Here is a 12,949-nt window from a genome sequence, read left to right as displayed (position 1 = left end):
ACTCCTACAAATGCATGGTTCAACCCATTTTGTGCATCACCGCAGCTTGGAAGTGCTTCAACAGCTACTCCTTTCTTGAGCCCTGATCCTCAAGCTTATGGAAAATACTTTTTCATCTATTGAAAATACTTGAGCAAGGGTATTTATATAACAAAAGATATTCTTGCTGTCAACAATAATAATAGCATTGACCTATTAACTGCTAGTAACTAAATTGCAACAGAATTAACAAACAACATTTATCTTAACATTCTCCTGGTTTTCTAACTTTTGTTGAACTGATCTTCATTCGACAACACTCACAATGCTTTTCTAAAATTAGAAAACTGTTTTGGTGTAATTGGTGTTGTAAGCACATTAGCCGCCTATCTTTCTGATGGAACAAAATTGACTTGTAGTATGCCAGCAAAAACTTTGTCACGCACAAAATGATAATCAATTTCCACATGCTTCACCTTAGCATGATGAGTAGAGTTTGCAGTCATGACAACTGTTGATGTGTTATCACACCATACAACTAGTGGTTGTTTAACAGTCGCACCAATCTCAGTTAAAAGTTACTTTATCCATAACAACTCAGACACACAGTTTGCTAGACTGCAATACTCTGGTTCTAATGAGGATCAGGACATAACAACTTGTTTCTTGAAGCACCATGCAATTGGATTAGAACCAAGATAAATGCAATAGCCTGTAGTTGATCTTCTATCTTCAACAATAGAGGCCCAATCAGCATCAGAGTACCCAACTAGGTCAAATTGTCCTTTTGTGAAATACAAAGCATGATTCAAAGTGTTATTCAAATACCTTAACACTCTTTTTACAGCCTTCCAATGAGTATCACAAAGTGCATTCATGTATTGACTAAGCTTGTTGACACAGAATGCAATTTCTAGTATTGTAATGCACACATACTGTAGTTTGCCAATAATACTTCAATATTCATAAACATCAACAAGTGGACTACCATTTGCAACAGTCAACTTGGGAGTGTCTGCCATAGGAGTTAGAGTAATAGTGGCTGCAGTCATTTTTTTGCTAGAAAGTAAATTTAAAAAATACTTCTTCTGAGAAAGAAACAAATCACCACAAGAGGTGCGATAGACCTCTATTGTAACAGTCTGGTTATTACCCTAGTCAGAATAGTGGTTTTGAGACCACAAATCTGAGTTTGAAAAATATTTTAATATTATTTTTTGTGTCTGTGATATGTGAATTTATATCTGTGAAATTTCTATAATTTAATTTGTCTATTTCTGTGCTTAATTATGAAAAAGGATTAAATCGAGATAAGTGTAAAACTTGAGTGGTAGATGATAAAGCACCTATTTGGCTTGGCTTTTATAATAAAGGTCATTGCATGTCAATTGTACCATTTGTTTAAATGGTGGACAATTATGGACATGTAGTTGGCAAGTTTTAAGGTATATTAATGAAGGGCAAAATGGTAAAAGGTGAATTTATGTTATATTAAATAAAACAAAGGTTAAAATCCATTTATTTCATCCATTTTCCACCAAAAATAAAAAGAAAAGAGAGGTTTTGGGTGTTTGAAGCATTCGTCCATGATTCAAGCTTGATTCAAGGTTCGTTTTGTTCCGTTTTTGATAATTCTACGTTTTTGTGATCGTTGCTTCGTGTTCTTCAAAGCCCATGTCTGAATTTCTGTTTCTGTTAAAAATTTCATGAAATTCCATTGTTGATATCATGAGTTTTGTGATGTTTTTGGATGAATTATGAAGGTTTGTTAGATGAGTTATATGTTTTGTTCTTGAATTTTTAATGAAATGAGCTATTTGAGCTAAATTGTGAAAATAAGGTTTTGAAGGACTAAATTGTGAATTAAATGTGTTAATTGGGCTTGTATGGAAGCCATGTATATTTGGCCAAGCTATAGTTTTGATGAATTTTTGCATATTTGTGATTTGGTAAAAAATAAACTAAATTGTCAAAGTTTGAAATTAAAGGGATAAAATGCAAAGTACTCTAAATACGTGTTCATGGATTATTTTTGAATGAAATAAATGATTGAATGGTTGAATTTGGATTTAATTAGATCAAGAACAAAGAAAATCGGATTTAGATCGAGGGAAGTCCAAAGTAGTCAAATAGTCGACCCATTTTCGTTTGAAATCCTAACGAGGTAAGTCAAACTACACTTATGTGTTAAGTTGATTAAATTCTGTGTTTATAAACTGTTATTTGCATTGGACGGCCTTGAGAGCCTAATAAAATAACGTTGGTATTGACCTGAATTATCGTGTAAGACCGTGTCTGGGACACAGGCATCAATTTGAAATTTATGTGTAAGACCATGTTTGGGACATTGGCATCGTATCTGTTTTCGTATAAGACCCTGTCTGGGACAGAGGCATCGATACTGAATTACATGCAAGACCACGTCTGGGACGTCGGCATTGTACTTGTCTGTGAATATTTATTCCGTTTCTGAATTGTCCGATGATAAAGTATGATATATGAAATGTATAATTCATACAGGTACGTTTGTATCGTACTAGATTTCTGAATAGAAAAGGACTATGTTTCTGTGAAGTAAGGAAATATTCTATGAGACGATTGTAAAATCTGGCCATTTACTATTATTTTTATGCTATAATAGTTGGAAATTTGTATTTGACTTACTAAGCCCTTCGTAGCTTACTCTGTGTGATTTCTATTTGTTTTACAGTTATCGTAGCTGCTGAAGGCTCGGGATAGTCGAGGATTGTCACCACACTATCAAGTTCTTTTTGGTACCTTTGAAAGTGTAAATATTGCTAAGTATGGCATGTATAGGCTAGAATGTCTATATATTAAGTTTTGAATTGTATATATATGTTATGCCATGTCAATTGGCTAGCAAATGTTAAGTTTTGTGCATAGTTTTGATGCATGTTTTGAAATGTGTTATACTCTAATATGAAATGGTCATCTTTAAGCATGGAATTGGTTAGAAATGTTGCTTATTAATGTTAGTAGGATTAGACCCTTAAAGGGTGGCAAATTGGCTTAAACCAAGCCTGTATTGTGCCATACGGCCAGGGAACACAGGCGTGCCTTGTGCCGTATGAGAAAGTTAGTAGCTAGCTAAATTTTACACGGTCATGGAGCACAGCCGTATCTGTTAGCCGTGTTAAAAAGTCAGTATAGGACCTCTTTTTGGCACGGTTGGACCATATGGGCGTGTCTTGTGCCCGTGTGAGTCACAAGGCCTAGTCACATGGGCGTGTGACTTGGTCAGTTTTGAAAATATTGATTAAGTTCTGAAATTTCTGAATGGGTTCGGTTTAGTTCCAACCTTCCTTAAATGTACGTTTTAGGTCTCATAGACCATATTAATGGATGAATTATGGATGAATATTTATATATTGATATTATATGATATCTGTGAATCTGTGTTACTCTGAAATGCTCTGTTTGTCCGGTGACTCCCATTTCTTATTTCGGCGACGGTTTTGGGTTAGTGGTGTTATATTTTATTGGTATCAGAGCTATGATTTAGTCGATTCTAGGACTACCATAGTGTATATGAGTCTAGCTATACATGCCATATATTTGAATCTGTGATAGTGTGATGACTCCTAACTTTGAGATGTGCTCTTATATAGCAAATGGATCCCGACAAAGCTGTAGCTGACGATGTTGAAAGCAATGCGCCTGCTCCCACGCAAGGGGCAGTGCAAGATGATTCACGACCAACTATGAGTAGCCCTGATTGTGAGGCTAAGCAAGCCTTCTATCAGATGATGAATGAATGGTTCACCCAATACATTAGAATCAATCCGACTGTCCAACAACCTCCACCCCCGGCTAATCCTTCTCAAATTCCTGTTGTGACTTCTATGAATCTGGTTCAGCTAATTAGACCACCGGTTGATAAGATTAGAAAGAATGGGGCTGAAGAATTCCGAGCTACAACGAATGATGATGCTGAAAGAGCCGAATTCTGGTTAGAAAATACAATATAGGCATTTGATGAAATGTCTCTGAATCCAGAAGAATGTGTTAAATGTGTCGTTTCACTTCTGAGAGATACGACGTATCATTGGTGGAAAACTTTAATATCTATGGTTCCGAGCGAACGGGTTACCTGTAATATCTTCCAAGCTGAATTTCGGAAGAAATACATTAGTCAGAAATTTATTGATCAGAAACGTAAAGAGTTTCTCGAGCTTAAACAGGGTCGTATGTCTGTTACTGAATACGAACGGGAATTTGTGAGATTAAGCCAGTATGCTCGGGAATATGTATCAAATGAAGCAATAATGTGCAAAAGGTTTGAAAATAGATTAAACGAGGATATCCGTCTGTTAGTTGGAATTCTGGAAATTAAAGAAATGGTAGTGCTCGTTGAACGAGCATGTAAAGCTGAAGAATTTCGTTGAGACATTTATTATTTTACAATTCTCTAATCTAAGTCGAACGAGACACCAAGGTGAAGAAAAGAAAAAAATAATAATGTAATCTGTTTGAGAATAAAAATTAAAATTGAATAATCTATTTCGAGATTTATTCTCTCTATTTAATAGATTTTATTCGATTTTGATTTTGTTTCCAAACAAGATTTAATTAAATAATTCTGTTTCAGGATTTAATCCTGACGGTCAACAGAATTGATTTTGATTTTGTTTCAGAATTTTAATTCTGTCGTTTAACAAAATCAAAGGGTAATATAAATAGGAAATTAAATTTCTATTTATTGTAGCCTTAATTATGGCTTTAAATTGAGAAAGCTTAAATTGTATCTTCAAGTTGTGACATCAAAGAAAAAAGAAATTTATCAACGGTGAATTAAAAAGACAATATAAGAGTGCATGTCTAGGATTGGTTCTTTGAAAGACTTTGTATTTAAGCATACCAAGTGCACCACCTCTTTTTCAGACTATGTATTTTAATTCTGATTTCCTATACCGAAACTACATTCTGAATGAATTTTCGGATGCATTGTACGAAGTGTATAATGTTAAGAAAATAACCAAGGAATTATGGACATCATTGGACTATAAATACAAAACCGAAGATGTTGGAGCTAAAAAGCTTTTTGTTGTTAAATTCTTGAATTTTGTAATGATTGATTCTAAATTAGTTGTGAATCAAGTGTAGGAACTTCAGCTGATCATTCATGGAATTCTTGCTGAAGGGATGGTGATAAGTGAATCCTTTCAAGTGGCAACCATTATTGAGAAGTTGTCTCCTACTTGGAATGACTTCAAGAATTACCTAAAACATAAAACAAAGGAAATGCCAGTGGAAAATTTAATTGTCAGACTTCGGATTAAAGAAGACAATAGAGGTACGAAGAAAAAGGCTAAACAAAGTAGTAAATGGTGCTAGGGAAAACGTCATAGAAGTCAAGAAGGACTTCAAGAAAGGAAAACAACCTCAGAATGGGTCTAAACTGGGACCAAAAGGTGGTGTTTCCAAAAAGCAAAAATTTCAAGGGAAATGCTTCAATTGCAACAAGATGGGGCACAAGTCATCTGGTTGTAGGATTCCAAATAAGGTTAAAGCTAGCGAGGCCAATGCTGTGGAAGAAATTTCTAAGGAAGTATCTGATATGGACTTATGTGCCTAACATACGCAAGAACCATGTTTCTTTAACACTCCTAAGTGTACATAGTTTTAGAATGGTGTTTGAATCCTAAAAGCTAATTTTTTTTAAGGAGGGAATGTTTGTGGGAAGGGAATATGTATTAAATGACATGTGGAAACTTAATGCAATCTCTATAAAAGTAAAACTATTAATAAAAATGTTGTTTCTTCTTCTATTTATATGCTTAAGTCATTTAATTTATGGCATGGTAGGCTCAGACATGTTAATTATGATACTTTACGAACATAAATTAACTTAGAGCACATTCCTTTGTTTCACATTAATTATAATCATAAATTTGAAACATGTGTTAAGGCAAAATTAACAAGGTCTTCATTTCAAACTATTCAAAGAAGCACAAAACCACTTGACCTAATACATAGCAATGGTTGTGATTTAAAATTTGTTCAAACAAGAAGAGGGAAAAAATATTTTATTACCTTCATTGATGATAGCACAAAATATTGCTACGTATATTTGCTTAAGAGCAAAGACGAAGCTATAGAGAAATATATTCTCTATAAGTAGGAGTTGAAAACCAACTTAATAAAAAGATTAAGATGGTGAGAAGTAATCATGGTGGTGAATATGTTGAACCATTTGAATACTATACACAACATAACATTATTCATGAAGTAACACCACCATTATCTCTTCAATCAAATGGAGTAGTCGAACGAATATAAATAAAATGAACTCTAAAGGAAATGATGAAAACCTTGCTAGAAAGCTCTAAGTTATCATAGGAAATGTGGGGTAAGATTTTCTTTAAACTAATTACCTTTTAAATAAGGTGCATCGCAAGAAAAGAGACAAGACAGTATATGAGTTATGGAAAGGTAAAAAATCATCCTACAACCACTTGAAAATGTAGGGGTGCCTTGCTAACGTAATGTATAATAGTAAGTTGAGACATATGCATCGTCGACATAATACCGTTAAACAATTGATCTCAAATGGGGTTATCTCTATTGATTTTGTAAAATTAAAAGATAATATTGTGGATCTGCTAACTAAAAGCTTAAATCGAGATCATGTTGATAAAACATCAAAAGGACTGAGACTAAAGCCCATGAAAATAAAATGCACTATGTGAAGGAAAAGCCTACCAACTGACTGGAGATCTCAATATCTAGGTTCAAAGGGACAACCTACTTGCATAGACCTGTGAGGTCACTGTGGGGGTTATTATCCCAAGTCCATTCCTATGATGTAAATTGTGACTAAATATGAGATAGGTTAAACAATGCTTTTAATGATCATTATGTGTTTTAGTGAGTCGAGCAACATAAGTCACCAATGTGAGAATGAAGTGGGGTTGCTTCAAGGAGAATATTGGAGCATAGTTCTCTCAAACTCCTGTAAAACCAAGAGATTTTCATGGCTATATGAACATACCCATGTGAACTAAAACCTTGCCAATAAGGTAGTTGTGTAAGGTATATCATCTTTTACACAAAAGGCAGAATAGTTCAAGGACATCACGTCGACTAGTCAGTTAGTAAAGTAAATATACTTTCACAATGGAAGGTTCAAGGGTGGATGCCTACCTATCCTATGCAACTATCGATCATAGATTCTATCACCACATCGAGTCAATGTTTTTTGTTAAAACTATCAATTGTCATTCATGTGAGGGATTATTAGAAAATATGTAATTCTTTTAAAAAAAACTTTAAGGCATATTCTCAATTAGTAAAGATGGAGAGTTAAATCATAAATTATGGTTTTATATTCTACTCCATGAGACCTTTACAACGGTAGATCTTATGCTCAAAATGGTTGAGTGATGAATGAGAAATTGATGCTCAAAGTAAGCCACTTGTGAATATTTGTTGAGGAAAAGAAAAGCTTAGATCTCATATTGGTTAAATACCAAGTGTGAGATATGTATATATTTGAGAACCCACTTGAGGTATTATTGAATGACTAAGCTTGAAACCTTGCCTCGCGCGCGAGGGGGTGCAGGTCCAAATCCGTTGGGGTTGGGGGCGCACCCACACGACGTGGGTGACATGAAATGTCCAAATCGGTCGGGCCCAAAAAGGTCATGTAGATATTTTAGCCCAATACATATTTTATTTTTTTCTTAGCAGATATTATACAGAATCTGTATTAAAAGGAAAAATATCTTGATTTCATTTTATTCCAATCAGATTGATTTTCAATTTGATTTGGTTTTATTCAAATTGATTTAAAGGCTCATTTAATGAAAAGATTTGCTTATTTATTCATGAAAATTTCTAAAATTCCTCCATATTGATTGCCTATAAAAGCCTAAAGAAGACTGCAGAATTCTTTAGTCATAGACACAGAGAAATAACAAATATTTTTCACTCTAAAAAATTCTTTTCATTTTCCTCTCCAAATTTTCAAACATTTCAGTAATTGAAGAAGGCAAGGTTTGTTCGTTGATCACTGCAAAGGTACTATTGTCGAAATCATTTTTTGTTGTATCTTGAGAGGCAGTCGACCAACGTTTCTCAAAGTACCATAGGAGCGGTCGAATCTGTCTTAAGGAAACTGTGAAAACAGACTTCGACATCTAGTAAAACTCGATTCCCTTTATTCGATTTTTGGTTTTCTAAAATTTTGTTTATTTAATTGTTTTTAGATCTAATGTTAAATATTTATTTAATTTTTTTATTTAAATCTAGTTTTTTTACATAAATATAATTTTTTTATATAAATATTTGTTTATATTAATTTTTTTATTTATATATACAATTATTTATATTTATATTTGTTTGCTAACGTGTTTTGGTCAACAGGATGTGCTCAAATTTTTTTCAACTGTGTTGTGAATTGTTTTCGGGGGGTTTATATAGTAGGGATCAGGTATTTAATTTTTCACCCATGCTCAAGTTGTCATGTTGAGCAGAGAATCTTTGTCCAAATCAAAAAATATAGTGCCAATTTGGCAGAGATTCCTAACCAAGTCGAAAATAATTTTTCCAACCTGTGCTAACATTTTTTATGAAACTATTGACTCATGAGAAGTCTAATTCGTGTCAAGGGATAGGCCTAGGGGAGGCCTAATTCGGCACTATATTTTCTCATGATGCCCAGATCTACACCACCAATTCTGATTTGGGCCTCCCCTATACCTAACCCTGACATGAATTAATCTTCTCATGAGTGAAACACCTGAAATTTAAGGCCCAAATCATCACCGCCAATTTTGATTTGAGCCCGTCAAGGCATTCTTTTATTGTAGAAAACATATTATTTCAGCAATTAATTTTGCACCCATATCATTCTAGTTAATGATTATCTTATTTATATTATTAGAGTCATTTTCTTGTATTTTCGGCTCAAAGATAAAAATTAACTTTCCAAGTATATGGGGAAGTTACATTCCCACCATTATTTTGGAATCATATTCTCATGATTGTAGGAAAATAATTCTCAAAGGAATATTACATTCTCAATAAAGTTAAATCAAACACTAGAGTTATTCTCCCACCAATTAAATGATCAAGAAAATGATTGCTTTTTACCATACCAAACACCATCTTAGAAAGAAAAAAACAAGTAATTCTTATGCTTTTCTCTCATGCGTTGCTCAAACTTTTTTTTAGTCGAAAGAATATTAGGGTTTTGATTTTTCAAGTTTGCAAGATTTTATCAATTTTTTTGAAATTATTTTATATTTATAGATATTTAAGTTTGTTAAATATAATAAATATATAAATTGTAAATTATTATTGGTAAATATGTAACTGTTTCATTATTTTAATGTTTGCGAAGAATAGTCTAATTGTCTGATTGTGTATAAACTAGATATGCCATTTATATTATGTGGATATGTAATCTAATCGGAATGAGTTTGTTTGGTGCGAGAAATTATTTGATGGACCCTTTCCACTACATCATCCATGGTCTCTTTTTAATTACATGACATCTCAACAATTTTTTCATGTCATTGACACATAATTTTCGTAATTATTTTACCCCGAATCCAAAACCATGAACCTTGAACCCCAAACTCAAACCCTAAATCTCGAACTTTAAACCCTAAACTTGAATCTTGAACCTCAAACATGTTTAGGGTTTAAGATTCTCGATTTGAGGTTTAGGGTTTCAAGTTCAAGATTTAGATCTAGTGTTTGGTGTTCAAGGTTTTCATGGTTTGGAGTTTAGGGTTCTATGTTCGGAGTTCGGAGTTCGAAGTTTAGGATTATATGGTTCATGATAAAAAAAAATTATCAAAATTATGTATCAATAACATGGAAAAAATTACTGAAATGTTATTATATAATTGAGAAGATATAATAAATGATGTGATGAGAAGAATCCATAAAATAATTCTTGAGTTGTTGCTAACCGAAAGGTTCCAAAGAGATACAAAACATACACCTTTAGAAGTACCAACTACAATGCTACCAACACACAACCGCACACCTTAAACGAACCAAAGATGCCTAGACACCATGACACACCAGCCATTATAAAAAATTGCAGCATGGACACCATTTTAAGTTCATCAGCTTCCTCCATCATTGGCACCAGCAATGACTACAACCCCCACCCGATGAAACAAATACAACATCGCCGATTTCCAACTTCCTGCAATTGATCTCTTTAGGAGACTCCAACAAATAGGCATAACTGAGTCCGGTTCAATCAACCAGACTGGCATTCTTCCACCGTTTCGTCGAAACAAAATGCTCAATGCAGTCTTCATGACCAAGATTGTTGTGACTACATCCGATGCAGATAGAGGCCTCGAAAAGCAATAAGACATGAAAGAGTGAAAATCAATTGGTCTCTCCCAATGCAGCCCCACCATGAGATGAAAAACAACGACGATAATGACGAAAAAGGGGATCAGATCGATTTGGCATGGGACAAACTCCTCATCTGGTCCAATAGCAATCAAATTTGACTTCTGAGAATATATGTTGAGACCAAAAAGACCTCGAAGCATCTTAGGATGAATTTCATATTGATCAGCGAGTCTTTGTCCACTTGAAGGAAATAACAAAGACAACACAACAAGGGACATAAACATTTACCCCACAACAGTGAAAATTCTTCTTCTACCATATCCCTGCCTTTCGTTGAATTTCCATCAATTTTCCCAAGATCAAGTTTTGATCTAAATTCGTATTAATAATAAAAAAATATTTAATTTTAAATATGAAAAATACAGTATATGTTAAAGTTCTTCGTGCGATACTACGACGGAGTCTCCCTTCCATGATGATGCACTATATATACTGCACTTTAATGGAATTTTCTCGCACTTTCTTCTCTCTAGTGGTTTCCTCCTAAGTTCTATCCCTCTTCGCCGATTATTCATACTGAATTTCAGCTCTTTAAAACCGTGTTGATGATGGCTATTTTCAGTCATCAACATCATTTCTCAATCGGCTTTTTAGTTCAAAACTTGAGCTACTACAAGCCTACAACACTTATAAATTAATATCCCAAGGCACCCAGAAGAAGGACTGATCACCCAGAAATGGCGAAGAAGCATTTGAAAGTGAGGATCGAAGCCAAACGACTGAAAGCCGAGATGGGAAAGGTACGGGAAGACCAATTATGCTTAAGAGAGGAGCAGACAAAACTAATAACAAGGTTTGGAGAGATTGAGAGGCAATGCAATGAACTGCAGCAAGAAGCTGAAATGATAGCCAAGCAATCAGCCATGACTGGAATCAAGCTGAGTCTGATGTTGGGAATTCTGAAAGCTCGTGAGGGTGGAGATTTGGTTCAAGCCGCTTATCTCACTCGCTTCCTTGGGTAATTTGTTTCTGCAATTAAAAACTTTCTTATCATCTTATAAAAGTAGTTATGATGATTTGATTACTTAAGATGCATGGGTTTATTTTAACTATGATTCTGCATTTAATTTGCAGTGAAATTGTTTCCGTGGAAAAAGCAAAAGCAATCTTAGCTGATGCACAAAGATGAAGAAGATACATAGAAAGCAAATGCAACGGAGATCGTTGGAGCAGAATTTTGGTGATTTTTTTTATGGAATCTAATGCATGCTGCAGTACTGTTGTGGTGCTTACCCAGAAGTTTGAAGGGTGCTTTGTTTTTTACGTGTAAACTATGTCGTTTGAATATTTATTTTGATGTTATATAAAATATAATAATAAATTTAATCCTTTTTTTTTATACATTTATTCAATTTAGTCTTTACTCTTTTAAATACCCTTCAACATTTCAATGCTAATTAAATTTTATTTTATTTTACATTTCACCTCAACAAATAATTTAAAATTTTCAAAAAAAATTAAAGGTTCAAAAAGATCATAAATAAAAAATATAATTCCAAAAATTATTAAAAAAACTCTTTAAAGTAAAAAATAAAAATTATTTTTAAAAAAAATACAATTAAATTAAATTTATTCTTTTATTCAGCGTTAAGAGAGATGATTGTTCTGGATGATCACTCTTTTAGAAGGAAAAAGAAGTATGTATAATTTGGATGTAATTAACTCTCTAAATTATAAAAAGAAAAAATATTTGCATTTTTGAAGGTTTTTTTTTTAAATTTTTTTCATAATCTTTTAAAATTTTTAAAAATTATTTTTTATTTTTTATTTTATAGAAAATTTGAAATTATTTTATAATCTTTTAAATTGTATTTGAAATTTTTATCTTTTTTTCTCAATTTTGAAGAGCCATTTTCATAATTTTTGGAATTATAACTTTTATTTATGAACTTTTTTAATTTTTTTATAATTTAAAAATTATTTGCTAGCATAATATATATAAGATAAAAATAATACCAAGTCAAGGGTCAATTTGCTCTTAAATAAAAGAGTAGAAGTCAAATTAAAATAAATGTATAAAAGTCAAGGGTCAAATTTCATATTATACCTTATATTTATATAACAATAATATAGCACAATTTTAAAGAAGGGACTACTATACTTCTTTTTTTAACATATAATAATTAGTTTACTCAATTTTCAATACAAAAACCAAAATACAGTTTGAGATATAATACAGAGACTTCTATTACTTCACATTCACTTCTAGTTATTTTTTAGGGTTCATATATAAGTTTTAGACCCTGTTTTGATGTAAATTCATATTGATAATAAAAAAATTATTTGAATATAAATATAAAAATAGATTTTTAAATAAATTTCGATTGAGTTTTAACTTGATTGATATAAATATTATTTTTAATAACGTAACGTTGTAATAAATCTTAATTTAATAAAATTTCTAAATTTGGAAAATAGAAGGATGAAATTTCTTTAAACAAAATTACAAAGAGTAGAAAGCATATTCTAAAGTTTTTAAACATTATAAAAAGCGTACGTATCACTTTCAGGAAGAAGATGCAGATATCGCGTGATTACTGTCGAAGGAGCGCGCGATACCTAAAGG

General features: G+C 32.6%; 1 protein-coding gene across 1 annotated transcript; it reads left to right on the top strand.

Moving 5' to 3' along the window:
- Positions 1 to 10,936: 10,936 nt before the first annotated feature.
- On the top strand, positions 10,937 to 11,729 carry LOC107956876 (uncharacterized). Its single transcript, XM_016892363.2, has 2 exons — positions 10,937 to 11,341; positions 11,458 to 11,729. Exons 1-2 carry the CDS (start codon positions 11,061 to 11,063, stop codon positions 11,510 to 11,512), a joined length of 336 nt encoding a protein of 111 aa, XP_016747852.1. The 5' UTR covers positions 10,937 to 11,060; the 3' UTR covers positions 11,513 to 11,729.
- The last annotated feature ends 1,220 nt before the right edge of the window (positions 11,730 to 12,949 follow it).

The sequence above is a fragment of the Gossypium hirsutum genome, chromosome A07 (genome assembly GCF_007990345.1).
Source record: "Gossypium hirsutum isolate 1008001.06 chromosome A07, Gossypium_hirsutum_v2.1, whole genome shotgun sequence".
NCBI classification, from domain to species: domain Eukaryota; kingdom Viridiplantae; phylum Streptophyta; class Magnoliopsida; order Malvales; family Malvaceae; genus Gossypium; species Gossypium hirsutum.
This window is presented reverse-complemented; position numbering and strand designations above follow the sequence as displayed.

What these genes read in the sequence shown, in the direction of transcription:
- LOC107956876 (XM_016892363.2), top strand. Translation starts at nt 11,061, where the DNA reads ATGGCGAAGAAGCATTTGAAAGTGAGGATCGAAGCCAAACGACTGAAA. An exon ending in TATCTCACTCGCTTCCTTGG is followed by an intron (nt 11,342 to 11,457) that starts GTAATTTGTTTC and finishes TTTAATTTGCAG; the next exon opens with TGAAATTGTTTCCGTGGAAA.